The 22805-nt window shown below is 47.0% G+C and overlaps 1 protein-coding gene across 2 annotated transcripts in view; it reads left to right on the forward strand.

Moving 5' to 3' along the window:
• The window catches only part of nhsl3 (NHS like 3), a 309388-nt gene that overhangs the window by 74451 nt on the left and 212132 nt on the right, over positions 1 to 22805 (forward strand). Inside the window, exon 1 of one of the 2 annotated variants that reach the window (XM_085962937.1) lies at positions 4429 to 5530. The exons of the other annotated variant lie outside the window; for it this stretch is intronic. Coding sequence (XP_085819063.1) covers positions 5359 to 5530 — 172 coding nt within the window. The 5' untranslated portion in view covers positions 4429 to 5358. Of the gene's footprint in view, positions 1 to 4428; positions 5531 to 22805 lie in introns of those variants that run through there. 2 annotated transcript variants of the gene reach the window in all.

Raw genomic sequence — 22805 nt, forward strand, 5'->3', positions numbered from 1 at the left:
ATCGGCTACCCGCAGAACCTGGATACAGTGCAGGAAGAGATTTCATGACCTTCAGCGCACTGGAAAAGTGAGTATGAAGTTCCCATCACTCTCAATCTGATCTCCATTGCCTCTCCTCACCAGCACTCAGCTTTAGCAATCTCTTCCTCCACATCCCACTTGACACTGTCATCCATGCACCCTTACCCATTCCCTCTCTCTCTATGCTCACATTCACCTAACTATTCAACTATGCAGCCCTCACACTCCCTATCACTCTGATGCTATGAAAACAACTGACAACACACAGGGAGGGCCCTTGATCTTGCCACCTCACTCCATCTTTGTCTCCTTCTAAGCATCTATGCTATGGATTCTCTACACTCACTCCTTCATTCTCACTCAAACTCCACTTGTCTCCCTCATTGCAGGAAAAAATAGCTCACAATAAAAGAGAACGTGCAAGGACAGGAGGAGGGCCACCATCAGTAGCCCACCTCACCCCCTGGGAGGAGGTGGTCCTGGAGATCGTAGGACTGGAGGATGAGGTGCAAGTGGGGGACGGACAGATGGGTGCATCACAGCAAGCTGGTGACAGAATAGTTTTCCATCTCATTGACATTGCATGAGTCACTGATAATGATTCTGAAGCGAGAACAGATGGACCTATGATCATCTGCAATATGCAATGTGCATGTAACCTTGACCTCACATCTCTAACTCTTTCCTTTACTCCCCCACAGGACCATTGAGAGCCCCCGTCCCCACTGTCCAGGAGGAAGAGCCTGAGCTTCCAGACTCCTCAGAGGAATCTGCAACCTCTGAGGGCGCAGCGTCAGCAGAATTCAGCACACCCAACACCAGCGCAGACACTCACACCTCAGTGGGGCCTTCGGGACATAGAGTAGTGTTGTCACCTGGTGTATCACAGCTCACAAGTGAGCATCAGCAGATTGTGGAGACAGGGACAGCAGTGGAGAGTCCTAGTCAGAGGGCGCAGGACTCTGCCAGCTCGGCTCAGCTGCATGTCGACCCTCTGCCTCTGGGTCCATCCATAAGATCAGCGGGGCTGGAACTCCAGGAACAGATGCAGGAGTCTCTGGCAGGTTTTGTCTCCAGGGTCGATGTGAGTGTGGAGCGAATGGAGGAGTCCACAGCGAACATGAGCAGAGCCTTTATGGAGTCATTGGCGCATGAACGCATCACCATGGAAAGGTTGGCACCCTCCATGGAGGAGATAAGTCACCAGGGTATGGAAAACATGGTGAGTGTTCATAATAGAATGACATCTCTTGAGGAGCGAGGGGCATCTATTGAACAGAGAAACCAGACCTTCATGGAAGTCCTTCTGAGTAGGACTGCCAGTGCAGAAACGGGTCCCCATGGCCCCCTGATGTGCAGCAAGGTGCTCTCAAGCCACTTCCAAGCGCTGGCTCCTTCTGGCCTGTGCAGCTTCAGGTGGGTGAGCAGCAGTCTGGCGCTCCTGTTGCTGCTGCTGTTGTTCCTGGTTCTGCTGGTGCCGTGGCTGGTGTTCGAGCTCATCTAATGCCCAGAAGGGAAGGAAATAAATGGCTCCCATGCTTCTGGTATATGCCTCCGTTGAGGAAGTGCTGAGTGAAGGTGGCGAGTGGGGTTTCCCAGGAGGTCACACTGGAGATGTGTGTGAGGCTCCAACCTTCTACAGGTGTGGTTAAGCCTGGTACAAGTTGTCCCAGGCCTGAAACAACAAAGACCTGCCACCTGCAAATGATGACTGATCAAATCTCCTCTTTAATGGTTGACCTGCAGCTGATAGTCAGCAAGCCAATAGTGCTCCCGCCAGGTTTCACAGGCATGATCCCCACCAGGTGTGTTTTACATGAGAAAAGGGTTAAACAGGCAAGGGCCTGTTAAAATGGGATTATAAAGGCCAATTAGTGCTGTTTAAGGGCCCTAAAGACCAGTCCCGCCTGTTTTTGCGATTTTAACCCCCCACACGCCTCAAAGCCCGCCTCATGGCTGAGTTAAAATCGACCCCAGTATGTCCGCTCCAATCCAACCCTGTCAGTGTCCCGCCAGGTGGTTAGGTTACAATTACTCCCATAATGTTCAGGTGGGAGAACCAGTCTTTAGTGACATTTATAAAGAGTTAAAATAAAAACAGAAAATGCTAGAAATATTCAGCCAGTCAGGCAGCATCTGTGGAGAGAGAAACAGAGTTAACGTTTCAGGTCGATGACCCTTCGTCAGAACTGGAAAAAGCTGGAGATGGAACAGGTTTTTAAGCAGGTGTGGGGGGCAGGGAAAGGGGGGAGGGGAGGGAAGAACAAAAGGGAAGGTCTGTGATAGGGTGGAAGGCCGGAGAGATTAAGAGACACTAAGAGATGGTGCAAGGCAAAAGGAGATGGTAATGGGATAAGTTAAGAAAGAAAAGATGGCTCTAGATGGAAGGCAGGAGAGATTAAGAGACATTAAGGAACATTAAGAGATGGTGCAAGGCAAAAGGAGATTGACAAACATTCACTACAAGCCCACTGACTCCCACAGCTACCTGAACTACACTTCCTCCCACCCCGCTTCCTGTAAGGACTCTATTACATTCTCCCAGTTTCTCCGTCTCCGCCGTGTCTGTTCTGACGATGCCACCTTCCACACCAGTGCTTCCGACATGTCTTCCTTTTTCCTCAACCGAGGATTCCCCTCTACTGTGGTTGACACGGCCCTTGACCGTGTCCGTTCTATTTCCCGCACTTCTGCTTTCACCCCTTCCCCTCCCTCCCAGAACCACGATAGGGTTCCCCATGTCCTCACCTTTCACCCCACCAGCCTCCACATTCAACGGATCATCCTCTGCCATTTCTGCTGCCTCCAGCGTGATCCCACCACCAAACACATCTTCCCCTCACCTCCCCTTTCAGCATTCCGAAGGGACCGCTCCCTCCGCGACACCCTAGTCCACTCCTCTATCACCCCCAACACCCCTTCCCCTTCGCCCGACACCTTCCCGTGCAAGCACAGGAGATGCAACACCTGCCCTTTTACCTCCCCCCTTCCCACTGTCCAGGGCCCCAAACACTCCTTCCAGGTGAAACAGCGATTTACTTGTACTTCTTACAATCTAGTATACTGTATTCGCTGCTCACGATGCGGTCTCCTCTACATTGGGGAGACCAAACGCAGATTGGGTGACCCCTTTATGGAACACCTCCGTTCAGTCTGTAAGGGTGACCCCGAGCTTCCGGTCGCCTGTCACTTTAATTCACCGCTTCACTCCCACTCTGACCTCTCGGTCCTCGGCTTCTTACACTGTTCCAATGAAGCTCAACGTAAGCTCGAGGAACAGCACCTCATCTTTCGATTAGGCACTTTACAGCCTTCCGGACTCAACATCGAGTGCAACAATTTCAGACCATAACCTCGGCCCCTATCCTTTTTTCCATTTATTTTTTCTCTCTCCCACATGGCAGCTGTCTTTCATTCTGCCATTTACACTTCATCTAGAGCCATCTTTTGTTTCTTAACTTGTCCCATTACCATCTCCTTTTGCCTCGCACCATCTCTTAATGTCTCTTAATCTCTCCTGCCTTCCATCCTATCACAGACCTTCCCTTTTGTCCTCCCCTCCCCCCTCTCCCTGCCCCTGCACTTGCTTAAAAACCTGTTCAATCTCCAGCTTTTTCCAGTTCTGATGAAGGGTCATTGACCTGAAACGTTAACTCTGTTTCTCTCTCCACAGATGCTGCCTGACCTGCTGAGTATTTCCAGCATTTTCTGTTTTTATTTCAGATTTCCAGCATCCGCAGTATTTTGCTTTTAGAAAGAGTTGTTCTACATCTGGTATGAACTCCTGAAGGGGACTTTGCACTGCTTGGTTTCGGACTGAGACCTGACTTGTGTGTTTACGCTGTCATTTTCACGTTAATGTGCACCTAAACCACTTAACACTGAGGCGAAATTAGCAGTATAACCCAACCCCTACTGTGCACAGTGAAACGTTTCAGCAATGGCATGCATTTTAGCCGGGGGAGGCGTTGAAGGAACCAGAAGGAACTAACGACCAGGTCTGGCTCACCTTGATGGACTGGGACAAGGTGGGGGGTGCAAACAGGGGTACTGTACTCACTCATGCTGAACAATGCCTAAACTAGAGAAGCTGTATGGACGGAACAGAATCATATAGAGTGCCTATAAGACTCAACAATATACACAAATTGTACTGGGGATGTCCATAGATTGAACAGGATCTGGGAGTCTTTTGGGACTTAACAGTGGTTTACAGAAGGCGGTTCAGCGACAACAGGACTAAGAAAGGGGTTTGCATTGGTTAAGGAATTAAGAGCTGTGTCGGCTACTTAATCATTGTGTGTTAATGTGCCAACAGCAGCGTTGTTCAACAGGGCAAAGGTTAACTCCGCTGCTATGGGGAAACTATGTAGGTATGTAGCAGGAACCTTGTACACAGAATTAAGTAGATATAGCACTTATCTCCAGTACTGAGTGTTACAGTATTTCACGGCTAAAGTCTTGTGTGGTTTGGCAACCCCTGTCTTTTATTGCCCGTCCTGTTCAATAGAAAGAGGGTGGGTAGAAATGCACACATGCTTGTAGTGGAGGAGTGTCAGGTTTCATGGCAGTGCTTCTCCGTACGTCCTCCGTGCGAAGAGTGTCAGCCAGTCCGGGGCTTGTTTCAGTGCCTGTGAAAGGTTAGGTGTAGAGCAGAGAAACTTGCTGAACCTCTTGTGCTCGCGTGCCTCCGATCCTGCAGCAGATCAGGGAAGAGAAGAAGCAAAGAAGCAATGATATGGAGAGTCCTCCGATCGTGTAAAACACAGCAGAAGTGAAGTGGTGTGCTGGCTGCAGGGTGGAGTTCAAACCACCATTCTGTTTACAGGATGATGAGGGATTAGTGTGAGTCAGCCCAGCTGCATTGACAGTCCCTGGGTTTTTTTTTCCTCATCTGGAGACGAGCAGCGTAAAACGGACGTGGAGCTGGATTTTCCAGGTATTTTTGGCATTCCCACGTTCAGCAATGACAGGAGTTTGTTGAGGAGCAGGTTGTGTTTGATGACTGAACACAGGGAGGCTGGATTGTATTCGACCCTGGATTACTATGAGCTGTCAAGCAAGCCATAAATTGTTCTATGACTGTTAAAATACTTTTTTGGTTAGGCAATGCTGAGTGGTTTTGCCGTTTTCCGTGACTGAAGTTGATGCTCCCAGACAACCTTCCGATGTGGAAACTATTTCAAATTCCTGCTGGGTTGTAATTCTCCTCGCGTGTCTGCGGCTCGTTGTGTTCGGGGCTGAGCACACCCAGGAGGGCTTTTTTTTTGTTTCCAAAAAGTCAGACAAGCTTCTGGGACCAGGTGAAGCAGCCTTTTGTGTCTCTGCGCTAACGTGATGGATGACCTAGCTGACTTGGAGGCAATATTGAAGAGTAGGAAAAAGTCAAAACCGGGCTCTTTACGGAGGGCACTTAGCTGGCTAAGGTTGTCAGGACGCAAGAAAAAGAAATGTAAGAGCGAAGGGGACAAACCGACGTCGAAGCAGAGAAAAGATTCACATGAGTCAGGTGAGTTGAATTTCAGTGGTAAACTTTGCTATTCCCCTTTCAGCCTATAATTTAAAAACATTGACAGTGGCCAGTGTTTGGGGCTAGGCAATGCCATAGTTTGAGTGCCAGAAATGCCAATCCACAGAATTATTTTCTTAATTAAAACAGTTCCAAGGTCTTGATGACCTTGTTTGTCCCTGTGTATGAAGCAACAGTGAACTCAAACCTGGGCAATTGTAACAACCTTTCTTTCTCTTCGCCATTCATTTGCACGGGAGAAGATTGGTCTGCGCTGGGAACTTGGATCACACAGACGGTGTGAATTGTTACTGTTACTCCCTGTTTTCCCCCATTGAAGTGGGAAACCTTGCCCATGTACCCAATGCATTATGGGGCACCAACTACTGCCATTTTTCTCAGGGATCCCATCCCGCCCGTGCATCTGTTCCGAGTTCAGATTTGCGCAATTGTGTGCAAGCCGGGTGTCTGTATCTCGACCAAATGAGTCATTTCTGTTTAAATGGCAGCTGGCGCTGTACCTAGGCAGAATTGGATGAGTTTAACAAGTGATTTGAGATGACCTAGCTCGTAGATATATGGGGGCTGGAGCAGTCCGAGGGGGTGGGTGGGGGTAGGGGTGTGAGGAATGGGTCCTTGAGTCTGTGTGTTGTTTCTGGTGGAATGTATTTAAACTGGCACCAACATGAAAGCTACCCATGAGGTGCGTCTGTCTTGAGCTGTTTACCTCGAGTACATCAATTTCTGTCGATAATGACTAGATTTGACTTAAGGTACGACCTGACCTTTATTTGACACTGTGAATAAGATGATACCTAGAGCAACACTTTTATATGACGGGTGAGGCAGTTTTGATAAGAACTGCAATTTTAGCATTGAAATGATATGCGTGACTACATTTGGCCTGATTTCAGGTGATTTTTATGGGGAGATAGGACATTGGCAATGAATGAGGAAATTCAAGCCATGTGGATAAAGGATTAAAGGAAAATAATACTGCCACTGACTGATAATGAGTAACAATTTTACACACACAATAAAATATACCCCATGATCTCATAATACAAGCTCAGGTTTATCAAAAGAAAAAAGACTTGCATTTATATAGCGCCTTTCGGATGTTCCAAAGCGCTTTACAGCCAATGAAGTAATTTTTGAAGTTAGGAAACACGGCAGCCAATTTTCACACAGCAAGCTCCCACAAACAGCAAAGTGATAATGACCAGATACTCTGCTTTCTGCCCTGAAGCCAGCTAGCTATCCATTCTGCTACTTGTCCCCTGACTCCGCATTCTCTGACCTTGTTCATCAGTCTATTATGGGGTACCTTATCGAAGGCCTTTTGAAAATCCAGATAAATTACATCTACTGCATTACCCTTGTCTACTCTCTCTGTTACCTCTTCAATAGAGGTCAGCAATATAAGATAGTCACCAAGAAATCCAATAGGGAATTCAGAAGAAACTTCTTTACCCAGAGAGTGGTGAGAATGTGGAACTCGCTACCACAGGGAATGGTTGAAGCGAATAATATAGATGCATTTAAGGGGCGGCTAGACAAACATATGAGGGAGAAGGGAATAGTGTTACGCTGATAGATTTAGATGAGGAAAGATGGGAGGAGGCTCGAGTGGAACATAAACAGCAACACAGACTGGTTGGGCCGAATGGCCTGTTTCTGTGCCGTATATCCTATGTAATAATCTATTTTTAGTGAGGTTGATTGAGGGATAAATACTGGCCAGGACAGCATCTGATTTAGTCTGTTGCTGGTGGTCCTCATGTACAGGTGACCTCCAACTTTCAGAGGCACAAGAGTACCTTTGGGTTTGACCAACCTGAACTACAGATGCCCGTTTATCTGTTCGATTGTATGGAATTATGCCAGCGAAATTAATGGAATTAAAATAAGTTTAGCAAAGTGGAAAAAATAGTCATCAGGAAGTAGCAGACAGAGCACTAGTCAGAGCTTATTTTCCAACGGCAACATGCTGTTATCCTGAGGGTATCAATGTGAAGGGGTGAAAGACAGCTTCACTGTATATATTCTGGAGTCAAACAGATTAACAAGTTAGAGTAATGAATGATGGGATGTTAAATCTACATAGATTTTCCCCTCCCTCCCCCATCAATGACACCATTGAGGTTGGTTGCTAAAGCACATTTTTAGTGATTTTATAGTGAGATATATTGCTACTTTGTATTTACACTAGACACTTTTATTCGCTGTTTATATTACTGCAGCACCTCTGAAGGTTGTGCTGTAATAGAACCGAGGTCATGCTGGTGCCAGTGGATTACATTACAAGGTGGCTTTCCAAAGTCCTCTGGAGGAAGGTGGTGTTGGTGGAAAGGGCAGGGCTCGATGCTGGCGGCTGCCATTTTGTTTAGGTCACAGATCGCCTGAGCAACCCTGTAGAGACCAGGGCCGCTTTCAAATTGCTCGCCTGTACTGGTCATCACCTGACACTGGGGAAGAGCCCAACCGGACCGTAAATCTACCTCACAATAGAAATGTGGCAAAATCTGAGATACGGTTACCATTCAGATGCTACTGAACCACATCACCCGCATGCCCGATATGAGACTCCCAAAATAAGCGCTCTACTCGGAGCTCCGACACGGCAAGAGAGCCCCAGGTGGGCAGAGGAAATGCTTCAAGGACACCCTCCAAGCCTCCTTGAAAAAGTGTAACATCCTCACCGACACCTGGGAATCCCTGGCCCAAGACCGCACAAAGTGGAGGAGAAGCATCCGGGAAGGCGCCGAACACCTCGAGTCGCTTCACCGGCAGCAAGCAGAAGCCAAGCACAAGGGGCGCACATCAACCCAAGCCCCCCACCCACCCCTTCAACCATCATCTGCCCCACCTGTGACAGAGACTGTCGGTCCCGCATTGGACTCATCAGTCACCTGCGAACTCATTTCTAGTGTGGAAGCAAGTCATCCTCGGTTCCGAGGGACTGCCGAAGAGAAGAAAAGCTACTGAACCACTTCTGTGATATTAGTGAAAATTACACCAAGTAGAAGCGGGAGTAAAACCTTTCGTGTGAAAGAAAGAACTTGCATTTCTATAGCGCGTTTCACGACCTCAGGACGTCCCAAAGCGCTTTTTAGCCAATGAAGTATAAGTGGAATTATGGTTGTGAATGCTGGTTATGTAGCACAGGCGTTCAAAGGCTGATTTAAAAAAATCTAATCAGTATGTTTACTGAAGTGAGCCAAGAAGAGTTATAAAGATTGCAATTTGGAATTTAATTGATTTAAACCCATCAAGATTTCATTAGTGGCAGTGAATGGAAATGAAGGGGGAAAGAACCATGAGCAGCATTAACAGAGCCTGGGAATAGGTCACAATTCACCCTCTGAGTGGGAGAATGGTATCAATCACAGCAAGGCTTAAAATGGGGAGAAGGACATTTGTATTTTTTTTTAAGAAGGACGCTGTGTCTGTTTCCTTGAAAAAAATAGTAACTGGGAAATGTGTTTCTTGCAATATTTGTCCATATAAGGATGGTGCGTGGCTTCGGGAGAGAGGAGCCATGTCATGATGCCATGATGCTTCTCAATCTGATTAGCTTCATCTGATTGTTTGTATGCAAGTGGGGAAAATCAGCAGGCACTTTTTTCACAAAATCAAAGGAGATTGTGAGCTGATTTTCATTTACTGCCCAGTCTTTATCTTCATTTACTGCTCAGATTCCAGTGACCAAAGTTCGCAGCACCGGCTGGTTTGGTAAGTTGTGGATCAGAGAATCAGTCGATGCGTCAGAAGCTTGGGAGTACATTCAGTACATGAAAGGGTTAAACGGCACTAATCCGTTGTTAACCAGGAAGTTGGAACAAAAGTAAATCTGGTTTCAATTTTGTGCCCAAGATGACACAGGCTATGTGAAGTGAAACCAGTTTTCAGATCGCATGACATGTTGAACAGTCGTGTCAGTAAATACAGATGGTGCTGATTTACTGTGACATTGGATAGCATGGCACTCGATTAAAAACATCCCATTGCTGAATAAAGTCAATTGGCGCACGTTTAATTCCACTTGTTTTGAATTAGTTCTTCAGTTTGGTTTATGTCAGCAACACGTTATCTTCTATTATTTTCCTACTAATTTTTTCCACAGTTCCTACAGTCCCCGCTAGGTTCTGACCCCTTGCTTGGGGAAATGTTCCATAACTCTCGGCCCCCTCATTTCCTCACCCTTGGCGGAGGGGTCAAGAACCAGAGGGCGCAGATTTAAGGTGATTGGCAGAAGAACCAAAGGCGACATGAGGAAAAACTTTTTTTTACGCAGCTAGTGGTTAGGATCTGGAATGCACTGCCTGAAAGGGTGGTGGAGACAGATTCAATTGTGGCTTTCGAAAGGGAATTGGATAAGCACCTGAAGGGAATTTTTTTACAGGGCTCCGGGGGAAAGGGCGGGTCAGTGAGACTAGCTGAGGTGCTCTTGCAGAGAGCCGGGACAGGCTTGACGGGCCTCATGGCCTCATTCTGTGCTGTAGCCATTCTATCATTCTACCTAAGTGACCATTATTCATGTGTCAGCCTTTTCCGATGAGTATTGGATTGTGAGTGGCATCATCGCCTAACCTGACATCGCACTTGTTGACTTCCAGCAGGGTTTCTAAGTAGACTGAGCATAGGAACCCCGACTGATTCCCCTTTCCTTAACCCATGGGGGGTGGAAGCCAGCTGTCACACCGTGGCTGAGATCAACTAACTGAGCATACCCCAGGGATCGAAGCTGGGTTCTTCCTGATCTGTACGGCTCAGCTATTCATTAGATAAACTCACATGAACTATTGGACCTGTTCCGTCTTCTATAATATACTTTGGCCAGATGACTGGCTGATAGAATTTGAATCAAACCTTTCGAAAAGAAAAAATAAGAAAGACTTGCATTTATGAAGCGCCTTTCACAACCACCAAAAGCACTTTACATAAAATGAGGTACTTTTTTTTTTGAAGCGTAGTCACTGTTGTAATGTAGGAAACGTAGCAGCCAATTTCCGCACAGCAAGCTCCCACAAACAGCAATGCGATAATGACCAGGTAATCTGTTTGTGATGTTGATTGAGTGATAAATATTGGCCAGACCTCCCCTACTCTTCTTCGAAATAGTGCCATAGAATCTTTTAAATCCATCTGAGAGAACAGAAGTGCCCTTGGTTTAATATCTCATCCGAAAGACGACACCTCCGACAATGCAGCACTCCCTCAGTACTGCACTGGAGTGTCAGCCTAGATTGGAGTCATTGGAGTCATACTTGAGCACAAAGTCATGCTGACCACAACCTTCTGACTCAGAGGCGAAGGTACTACCAACTGAGCCATAGCTGACACAGCTGCACTTTGTGTAAGTTTTTTCACTTTCAATTTTGTTCAGTCCTATCCTGAAGGGTGTGGTCCCATGGGGTACGATGCTATGGGCACTGGCTGCCTTGCAGTACCTCAGCCATCTAGCCGTTCCTCAAGTCACACACCATCCTGACTTGGAAATATACCCCCGTCCCTTCATGATCGCTGGGTCAAAATCCTGGAATTCCCTACCTAACAGCACTGTGGGAGCACCTACACCTCATGGACTAAGAGGTTCAAGAAGAAGGCCCATCACCACCGTCTCGGGGCCAACTAGGGATAGGCAACCAGCGCCGGCCTTGCCAGCGACACCCACATGCTGGGGATGAAAACAGAAGTGTGCCCAGGCCATTGATAGCCACGTGCTATTTATCGAGTGGAGATGTCACCAGCAAATTCCAATTCTGTGCTCCCCGTCATTCTCTTGTGCATTTGCGGGGAGGGGTGTGTAGCTGGATGGGAATGCAGACTGACTATTTTCCCCTCCCAACTCCTTAGCTAAGAGGAACAAGAGCAGCTCGGAGGCTGGGTATTCTGGGGCGAGTGTCTCACCTCCTGATTCCCCAAAGCCTTCCCACCATCTACAAGGATAAGTCAGAAGTGTGATGGAATACTCTCCACTTGCCTGGATGAGTGCAGCTCCAACACCACTCAAGAAGCTCGACATCATCCAGGACAAAGTAGCACACTTGATTGACACGCCATCCACCACCTTAAACATTCACTCCCTTCACCACCGGTGCACTGTGGCTGCAGTGTGTACCATCTACAAGGTGCACTGCAGCAACTCACCAAGGCTTCTTCGACAGCACCTCCCAGACCCGCAACCTCTTCCCCCTAGAAGGACAAGGGCAGCAGGCGCATGGGAACACCATCACCTCCAAGTTCCCCTCCAAGTCACACACCATCCTGACTTGGAAGTATATCGCCGATCCTTCATTGTTGCTGGGTCAGAATCCAGTGAGTGGCTGAGAGACAGGGGCCAGGAAGGTCCTGAGTGATTAATTATTATGAAATATACATTCCTGTGTACACAGCACTTGCCTATTAATGCTGGAACGCACTGACCAGAATATTGCAATTGGCAGCCATGCACTGCAGCAACTCGCCAAGGCTTCTTCGGCAGCACCTCCCAAACCCGCGACTTCTACCACCTAGAAGGACAAGGGCAGCAGGCGCATGGGAACACCACCACCTCCAAGTTCCCCTCCAAGTCACATACATCCTGATTTGGAAATATATCACCGTTCCTTCATCACTGCTGGACAAAAGTCCTGGAACTCCCTCCCTAACAGCACTGTGGGAGCACCTTCACCACACGGACTGCAGCGGTTCAAGAAGGCAGCTCACCACCACCTTCTCAAGGGCAACTAGGGATGGGCAATAAATGCTGGCCTTGCCAGCGACACCCATATCCCGTGAATGAATAAAAAAATGGTACTGAGGCCAACTGTAGGGCTACTGTTGCTGGCCTCATTGAGATTGCCTCACTCAGCAGAGATCAGGGATCTCCCTGGAATGTATGGTTCAGTTCAAGTTATACTTAACAGATTAGCCATCAGTAAAGTCTTTGATGTTCTTCATACAAATTCCTTGTGGATGGAAATATAACCACTGGGGATATATTTCAGACACAAACCTCATCAGCTGTCTTCATAACTACATGATCACTGGGTTCTCCAGTGTAAGCTCATTTTATACTTGCATCTGACTTGAATCAACGGGTCTTCTGTATTCGATTCTTCACATTGCTGTGGTGACTTTTTTCTCTTATTCTTAGTTTAGCGAGTCATAGAGTCATAACGGCACAGAAGGAGGCCATTCGGCCCATCGAGTCCGTGCCGGCTCACTGCAGAGCAATCCAGTCAGTCCCATCCCCCGCTCTATCCCCGTAGCCCTGCAAGTTTATTTCCCTCAGGTGCCTATCCAGTCTCCCCTTGAAAACATTGAGTGTCCCCGCTTCCACCACTTCCCTCGGCAGCGAGTTCCAGGTCCTCACCACTCGCTGCGTAAAAAAGCTTTTGCTCACATCCCCCCTGTATCTCTTGCCCAAAACCTTAAATCTGTGTCCCCTAGTCCTTGTATCATCAACTAGTGGGAACAGCCTTTCCCCATCTAGCCTATCCAAACCCGTCATAATCTTGTACACCTCTATCAAATCACCCCTCAACCTCCTTTGCTCTAATGAAAACAAATCCAGCTTCTCCAACCTGTCCTTGTAACTAAGATCCCCCATCCCCAGAACCATTCTGGTAAATCTCCTCTGCACCCTCTCAAGGGCCTTCACATCCTTCCTAAAGTGTGGTGACCAGAATTGGACGCAATATTCCAGTTGTGGCCTAACCAGCGCTTTATAAAGGTTTAGCCTGACTTCTCTGCTTTTGTACTCAATACCTTTATTTATGAAGCCCAAGATCCCATATGCTTTGCTAACCACTCTCTCAATATGTCCTGCCACCTTCAGGGACCTATGCACATTAACTGCCAGGTCCCTCTGTCCCTGCACACTCTTTAAAACTGTGCCATTAAGTGTATATTGCCTCTCCCTGTTCCTTCTGCCAAAATGCATCACCTCACACTTCTCTGTATTAAATTCCATCTGCCACTTGTCTGCCCATTCTGTGAGCCTTTCTATGTCCTGTTGCAGTCGATTGGTATCATCCTCACTGTTTGCCACACCCTCAAGTTTGGTGTAATCGGCAAAGTTAGAAATTCTACTCTGTATTCCAAAAACCATGTCATTTATATATATCAAAAAAAGCAGTGGCCCCAGCACTGACCCTTGGGGAACACCACTGTCTACCATCCTCCAGTCTGTAAAACAGCCATTTACCACAACTCGCTGTTTTCTGTCCTTAAGCCAAGAGTGTCTGAGAGTTTCTGATCAGTGCTATAGGGGCTGAATTTTCTTTAAATGTCGCTGTTGCTGTTTCCAGTGCAACTTGTGATTATAGATAATGATCCCACGGACTATCAACCTGGCACAGTCCTTACTCAGGTATTTAATCTGTAGGGTTGTACTGGCCTGCTGCTGCATTGACTGATTTACCTGACTATAACCCACCATGTCAGCTGTGGCACAGTTGGTAGCACTTTTGCCCCTGAGTATGGCTTCACGTCCCACTCCAGAGACTTGAGCACAAAATCTAGGCTGACTGAGGGAGTGCTGCACTGTCAGAGGTGCCGTCTTTCAAATGAGACGTTAAACCAAGGCCCCATTTGCTTTCTCAGGTGGACGTAAAAGATCCCGTGGCACTATTCTGAAGAAGAGCAGGGGGAGTTATCCCCAGTGTCCTGACCAATATTTATCCCTCAACCAACATCGCTAAAACGGATGATCTGATCATTATCACATTGCTGTTTGTGGGAGCTTGCTGTGCGCAAATTGCTGTGTTTCCCACATTACAACAGTGACAGCACTTCAAAAGTATCTCATTGGCTGTAAAGTGCTTTGGGACGTACTGAGATTGTGAAAGGCGCTATATAAATGCAAGTTATTTTCTTCTTTCTTTTATACCAGCCACCATTTCCAGTTTGCACATTGCTGGCCTACATGGATCTCCCTCCTTCCTAACATTGGAGAAGGTCTGTAGGTAGAAACCTCCCAAACCTGAAACCTCTACCAATTAGAAGGACAAGGGCAGCAGGTGCATGGGAACACCATCACCTGCAAGTTCCCCTCCAACTCACACACCACCCTGACTTGGAAGTATATCGGCCGATCCTTCATCGTCGCCAAGTCAAAATCCTGGAACTCCCTCCTGAACAGCACTGTGGGATTACCAACACCACACGGACTGCAGCGGTTCAAGGCGGCAGCTCACCACCACCTTCTCAAGGGAAATTAGGGATGGGCAATAAATGCCGGCCTTGCCAGCAACGCCCACATCCCAGGAACAAATTTTTTAAAAAGTGGTAACACACGAGCAACACGAGAGTTGCTGCTGAGGCTGTAGAATTTGCCCCGCTGTATAAACTGGTCGGCTCCACTGCAGACAACAACTGGCAAATCAACTTCGTGTAGGCACAGTCCTGTAATATAAAAGAAACACCAATTCACTGTCTGCAATCATGAATATAACAATCAGCCATTTGCTTTAAAGACGCGATTGCGGGAGGTTATCCGCTCTCTCTGTGGCACCCCTGGCAATACACCTTTTAAACGAGGAATTCACTTCTCCATGGTTACCGAACGTGTTGTGGGTAGTGAAAGGATTAGTGGTAACTTGCGGGAGAGTGACTCAGCAGGACACAGGGAGGAGCCGCACACATACCAGAATAATTTCATTTGGCTGATTTGATTTTTTTTAACCCTATTCTTTGCTCCAGACAAAATAGAATCTGGTGTGTTCCGAACTCTGCCTTTTTTTAAGGTATATTTAGAGGATGCGATTGTTAATTCCAGGTGTCACAAAACACCAGTCAGTTTGAATTCAGACTTAAATCAAACTTTGGTTGAATTCAATGTGGAGGCCCAAAAGCTTGGGCTGGCCTATTTGTTTGTTACACTTTCTGAAGGCACTCATTTTTAAGGCAGAAGACCGGAGGCGTGGCATTTTTTTTAATATCAAGAAATGGCTATTTTAATAATGTGGGGTTCCCAGTTTGAAGAACAGTTGGCTCCAGGTGTTTCTGTGGTTGTTCTCCTTGGAGCAGAGAAGGCTAAGAGGAGTTTTGCTAGAGGTGTTTAAAATCATGAAGGGTTTAGATAGAGTAAATAAAGAGAAACAGTTTCCAGTGGCTGAAGGGTCGTTAATGAGAGGGCCCAGATTTAAGGTGATTGGCAAAAGAACCAGAGGCGACATGAGGAAAATCTGTTTTACGCAGCGAGTGGTTAGGATTTGGAATGCACTGCCGGATAGGGCGGTGGATACAGATTCAATAGCAGCCTTCAAAAGGAAATTGGATAAATACTTGAAGGAGAAAAAATTGCAGGGATATGGGGAAAGAGCGAGGGAGTGGGACTAACGGGATTGCTCTTCGAAAGAGCCGGCGCAGACTCGATGGGCCGAATGGCCTCTTTCTGTGCTGTACTATTCTATGAGTCTAATCAAATGGAATGAAAACCTAAATGTGATCATTTCATTTTTAAATTCCCTTCAATTTTCCCTGCATTACTCATGCTGATACAGAGTTTCATAAGGGTGGGTAGCCTTCCAGTATCTCAAGCAAGTGGCCATTCTTAAGTGAGCGCTTAGACATGAACATCAGCAAACCTATTTGACCATGGCGGTATCACAGCTGTCTGATCCCATCCTCGCCCAATGTCCCGTGCACGTTCCAGCAGGTGACCGTGGATACTCCACACCCCTGTGAAAACATGGTTCGACGTCAGTTGCAAGTACCATTCATGCAACCTGTAGGAAACCTCGCAGTTATTCATTTAGGTACAGTAAACACCGTCTGTCAGCCTAGAAAAATGGGGCCATTGGCCTTGGATTTACGCTGATCTATCACAGGCTAGCACCTGTAGATCTGTCCCAACTGCCATTGGCTGGAATGTTCAAAGACTCCTGCTTTGGAGTCAACATACTTGAACAATCGTGGTTAGAAAAATCAAGGTCAGGATGACATTATTTGCAGGAGTGGGGGCAGGGCTGGCATCTAAATACACAGATCATTACACCTGTTTCAATCTACATTATTAGTTAGGCTAAACCAAATTGAAATCAAAGTAAGACAGGAGTTAGAGGATAGAGTTGGTAATAAGCGTTGTTTTCCCCCTCCCTCTGCGAGGAGCAGCTGGGGTTGTTTATGTAAAGAGTGGTATTGTTGTGAAGCCCCAGCTGAGGTCCTGCTTATATCTCAGGCTTTCCTTCTGGACGGGGTGCTTGACGCACTTCTGTCTTTAGCCCTTCAGTCTTATTTAACACAAAACCAAATTAGTCAACACCATTACAGGACTACATTTACCCAAACTAATGGACAACTCGAGTTTCACAGCTGGTATCGCGTAACCTGGCTGGCAAGTGATCAATGCGGACTGAGGATGTAGAATGAAACTGGACCGGGTATGTCTACAGGGTTGGATTACGTGTGAAGGTTCTGCAGATTGCTGCTGGTCGGTGGCTCCGCACTTCTCAATTTGCAGGTCGAGCAATTTTCTTTCGCCTGTTTTCCTCCCGCTTATGTTTGGTTTTTTTTCCGTACGAATTAACTTTCAGCTTTTAAGTGTAACTTGTTAAACTGGCGAAAACCACACCTTTTGTCCTCATCAGAAGCTAGAAAACCCATTAGTTGTGCTCCCGGCTTGCTTGTGTGGCTGCATTTCATCTTGTGTTACATGCAAATAATGTTTCAGCTAACTCAACAGTTGACTCTGTACAGGTGATTTGGAAAAGCAAACTTGCTCTTAGGACAGGTGCTAGAGAGCCAGCACCGTTCTCAATTGTGAATAGAGAATAAAAAGAAAAACTACCATTTCTCCAGCACCTTTCATGACCGCTGGACGTCCCAAAGCGCTTTACAGCCAATGAAGTACTTTTTGAAGCGTAGTCACTGTTGTAATGTAGGAAACGCGGCAGCCGATTTGTGCACAGCAAGCTCTCACAAACAGCAATGTGATAATGACCAGATAATCTGTTTTAGTGATGTTGATTGAGGGATAAATATTAGCCCCAGGACACCGGGGATAACTCCCCTGCTCTTCTTCGAAATAGCGGCCATGGGATCTTTTGCACCACCTGAGAGGGCAGACGGGGCCTCGGTTTATTGTCTCATCCGAAAGACGACACCTCTGACAGTGCAGCACTCCCTCGGCACTGCACTGGGAGTGTCAGCTTAGCTTTATGTGCTCAAGTCTCTGGAGTGGGACTTGAACCCACAACCTTCTGACTCAGAGGCTGAAAGTGCTGCCCACTGAGCCACTGGCTGATACATTAATAATTGCACAACAGCCTGGTCCGGTGCTTTTTGAAGGTCACAATCTCTCCAGTGTCTCATAATAGTCTTTGTTGTGTCTCTTCATGGAATGCTCTTAAGCAAAATAAGGCTACTTGTGCCAGGAAGAAGTATCCAGAATAGGTCTGCAGTAGTCAAATGTTAGCTGTGTGTGACCAGGGTGAGGGAGATTGTGATTTAATATGGGCCAGATTCAAGATACAGAAATGCCCCGGCTACCAGTGCTCAGGACAAGAACAGAATAGTTCATCAGCCCTGTCCAATGTTTTGGAAGCACGTCATAAAGCCAAGTGCTGTCGCAAGTGCCCTCTTGAGAGGGGCTTCCTTTACTTACTTTCTTAAACTGGGAATACAAAAACAGGAGAGAGTGCTTTTTCTTCAAAATAATCCCCCAATATCCATGTTTAAAAAAAAGTTATAAAAATCTCTCTCTAAAAATAGGTATGTTTCCCTCTAACAGAGGCCTTAATGTATCCACAGACAATAGGCCCAATTTTAACCCCCCACCCTTTCCCCCGTGCCCGACGAGAGCAGGGAGCGTGTGGGGTTTAAGATCGAGGCAGCGTATTGCCCTTCAGCTTCACACCGCACTTGGGCCGAGCACTATTCTAATCCCAGGGTTCGGGAGGCATGTGAGGCCTCGCCACAGGCAGGCAAAGGCCTCATTATAATTAAATGTTAGGGTCTGATTATGTAATTCTGACCCCAGCACCATTTTAATGCGCAGTGCGTTTGGTGCCCAGTGCAGCCTCGCCAGGAACTCCAGCCACCAAGGAGCTGGAGTGCAACAAGGCCCCACAAGGAAACTTGGGCCTCTCCTGCCCCAGGCTTCTGACCCACCCCCTACCCCGACCATGCTGGCGCCACCCACCCACCCCCTGGCGTACTTACCATTCCATGGGTCCCTGGCGGTGACCTGCTGCTGCACTGGCCCCACTCCCACCCGCCAGTTCCATGTTGTACCCGCTAGGTTTGGCCAGGAGTCGGGCCTTAAATTTGGTCATGAGCCCCAGGGGTTAAAATGGCCCAGGCCTCACGTCGGCAAGTCGTGGTGGTGAGCCGGCCTCACTCTGACCTCTCATCCCGCGTTAAAATCAGGGCTGTCACCACTTGACGGGTGATAAGCTGCCTGCATTGCAGAGTGACAGCATTCATTGTATGAGGAGGGGGCAGCTTTTGACAGGCCCACCTGACCCAGGAAACCACTAGGCCATTAACCTGAAACATTAACTGTTTCTCTCTTCACTGATGCTGCCCGACCTGCTGAGTATTTCCAGCACTTTGCATGGTTTCATGAAGGGGAAGTCATGTTTGACAAATTTGCTTGAGTTCTTTGAGGAAGTAACATACAGGGTGGATAAAGGAGAACCAGTGGATGTAGTGTATTTAGACTTCCAAAAGACATTTGACAAGGTGCCACACAAAAGATTATTGCTCAAGATAAAAAATCACGGGATTGGGGGTAATATTCTGGCGTGGGTGGAGGATTGGCTCTCTAACAGAAAGCAGAGAGTTGGGATAAATGGTTCATTTTCAGTGGCAATCAGTAACTAGTGGTGTTCCGCAGGGGTCAGTGCTGGGTCCCCAACTCTTTACAATCTATATTAACGATTTGGAGGAGGGGACCAAGTGTAACATATCAAAGTTTGCAGATGATACAAAGATGGGAGGGAAAGTAGTGAGTGAGGAGGACATAAAAAACCTGCAAAGTGACATAGACAGGCTAAGTAAGTGGGCAGAGATTTGGCAGATGGAATACAATACTGGAAAGTGTGAGGTTATGCACTTTGGCAGGAAAAATCATAGAGTAAGTTATTATCTTAATGGCAAGAAACTGGAAAGTACTGTAGTACAAAGGGATCTGGGGGTCCTGGTGCACGAAACTCAAAAAGTTAGTATGCAGGCGCAGCAAGTGATCAAGAAGGCCAATGGAATGTTGGCATTTATTGCTAGGGGGATAGAATATAAAAACAGGGAGGTATTGCTGCAGTTATACAAGGTATTGGTGAGACCGCACCTGGAATACTGGCTACAGTTTTGGTGTCCATACTTAAGAAAAGACATACTTGCTCTCGAGTCAGTACAAAGAAGGTTCACTCGGTTAATCCCGGGGATGAGGGGGTGGTCATATGAGGAGAGGTTGAGTAGATTGGGACTCTACTCATTGGAGTTCAGAAGAATGAGAGGCGATCTTATTGAAACATATAAGATTGTGAAGGGGCTTGATCGGGTGGATGTGGTGAGGATGTTCCCAATGATGGGTGAAACTAGAACTAGGGGGCATAATCTTAAAATAAGGGGCTGCTCTTTCAAAACTGAGATGAGGAGAAACTTCTTCACTCAGAGGGTGGTAGGTTTGTGGAATTTGCTGCCCCAGAAAGCTGTGGAAGCTACCTCATTAAATAAATTTAAAACAGAAATAGATAGTTTCCTAGAAGTAAAGGGAATTAAGGATTACGGGGAGCGGGCAGGAAATTGGACATGAGTCTAGGTTCGGAATGGTCATGGCCCTGTGGGTAGTGGAGCGGGCCCAGGGGCCGTGTAGCCTGGTTCTGCTCCTACTTCTTGTGTTCTAATTCTGTGTTAGATTTCAGGAGATGGTTTTATTCCTGTTCCTGGCTGGGGTGGAGATGGCCTTTACAGAAGGTAAGTACTATAGAAAATATAGGGACAGTGATCTCCTGGAAGAGTTTCGATCGCCTAGATGGGTCGGAGAGGAATTTCCCAGATTTTTTCTCCCAAATTGGCCATTGGGTTTTTTATCTGGTTTTTCGCCTCTCCCGGGAGATCACATGGGTTCGGGTGGGATGGAGAGTGATAGAAGATTTGAGGTTAGGATCAGATCAGCCATGATCTTATTGAATGGTGGAGCAGGCTCGAGGGGCCGATTGCCCTACTCCTGCTCCTATTTCTTATGTTCTTATGCTTTTAAACCACACCAGTAGTTGGGCTCACCACGTTCTGCTGTGGTGAAGCTACAATGGGAATTTTTCGAAAGTCTATTTGAGTGAGGATTGTGAATCCTTGCTAATTCCGAGCAGCCACAATCCCCTTTGCTGCTCTGTCTTTTCCCAGTCTTGTTCACATCTCTCGTTTGAAGTTGCTGCCTTGAGCATGTGGTGTGTGATTTCACTATAAAATCACGATGCAAACCAGGGAGCCTGGTTGATGGAATCTGCCAATGGCCCCGATATTGACTGGGAGGCGGGGAGGGAGTGCGTGGAAAACCCGGAAATGCCGGGAACGCGGAGGCCCTGGCGAATTTAATGGCAAGACCTTATTATCATTTTTTAATTCCGTTTCCCGCCCGGCTGCCGGCCAGATTGACAAACTGTGAATGGATGGGGAACGCAATAAAAAATGGCTGTTTCCTTAGCAGCCAGGGTTACACACACACACCAAGGGTGATGACTCACTGGATTACCAACTGTTTAATGAATATCATACCACTAATATTTTGAACACCTTATTGTGGTGCATACTGCTGGCCACCTTCCAATCTGTCCGAGTCCCAGAATATTATATCTACAGTCACCTTTGTGGATATACCTGTCTCATTCTACCAATGCTCTACTGGATTTGGTACATTTGGATTTGGTGCCATGATCAAGGACATTAGGACATACCTGTGGTCGCATAGCAGTGTGCATCAGCTGAAAAGCAATTTTAGGTTGATTCCAAGAAATTGGAAATAGCAAACAATATCCTATTTTGGACATTACATTCAATTTCCATGTTCACCCAATGATAGTCTTTATGTGATTTAAATGTGGCATAGCGTTGCACAATGCTGCAGATTTCCATGAGTGCACCCAGAGCTTGGTGAGCTGCTGTTCCAGTTTCCATAGGACATCACATGCTAAGGAGCAGCAGGCAGCAGAAATTCATGTTACTCTCCCAGCTGTAAGTTTTTTAAAATTCATTCACGACTTGTGGTGTGGGGCTGGCAAGGCCAGCATTTATTGCCCATCCCAAATTGCCCTTGAGAAGGTGAGCCACCTTCTTGACAACTGAGGGCGGTTAAGAGTCAACCACATTGCTGTGGGTCTGGAGTCACATATAGGCCAGACCGGGTAAGGACGGCAGATTTCCTTCCCTAAAGGACATCAGTGAACCAGATGGGTTTTTATGACAATCCGGTAGTTTCATGTGAGAAGTCACACAACACCAGGTTACTCACATTTGTCCACCCCAGTCCAACACCGGCATCTCCACATCACGGTAGTTTCATGGTTACCATTACTGATACTAGCTTTTTATTCCAGATTTATTTAATTAACTGAAATTAAATTCCCCAGCTGCCATGGCGGGATTTGAACACTTGTCTCTGCATCATAAATCTAGGCCTCCGAATTATGAATCCAGTAACATAACAGTCACTATGCTACTGTTCCATGTAATGCAGTAATGATCAAAAGATGGGGATTCTAGGTTCGCAGTTAACAGATAACAAGTTTGATTAAACACATCTCTGCAAAAGGCAGCGGTAGAAGGCTGGATGGATCGAGGCATTGCCGGGGTGGGGGCGGTGGTGGGGGGACGTTGGAGCACGGCAACAGAAGGGAAGGATCAGGGCGTGGTGGTGGTCGGGGACCACCGATCGCGGCAGTGAGGAGAGGCCGCGATCGGCAGAGGTTTGCTTGGGAGGCTAGGGGGAAGCACTCCTACATAAGAAATATGAAATAGGAGCAGGAGTAGGCCATACGGCCCCTCGGGCCTGCTCCGCCATTCAATAGGATCATGGCTGATCTGAATCTAGACTCACGTCCACTTCCTTGCCCGCTCCCCGTAACCCCTAATTCCCTTATCTGCTAGGAAAATGTCTATCTCCATTTTAAATTTATTTAATGTTGCAGCTTCCACAGCTCTCTGGGGTAGCAAATTCCATAGATTTACTACCCTCTGAGTGAAGAAGTTTCTCCTCATCTCAGTTTTGAAAGGGCAGCCCCTTATTCTAAGATTATGCCCCCTAGTTCTAATCTCACCCATCAGTGGAAACATCCTCACCGCATCC

Source organism: Somniosus microcephalus, chromosome 20, assembly GCF_052327205.1.
Source record: "Somniosus microcephalus isolate GS21.2 chromosome 20, FLI_Smic_1.0, whole genome shotgun sequence".
NCBI lineage: Eukaryota > Metazoa > Chordata > Chondrichthyes > Squaliformes > Somniosidae > Somniosus > Somniosus microcephalus.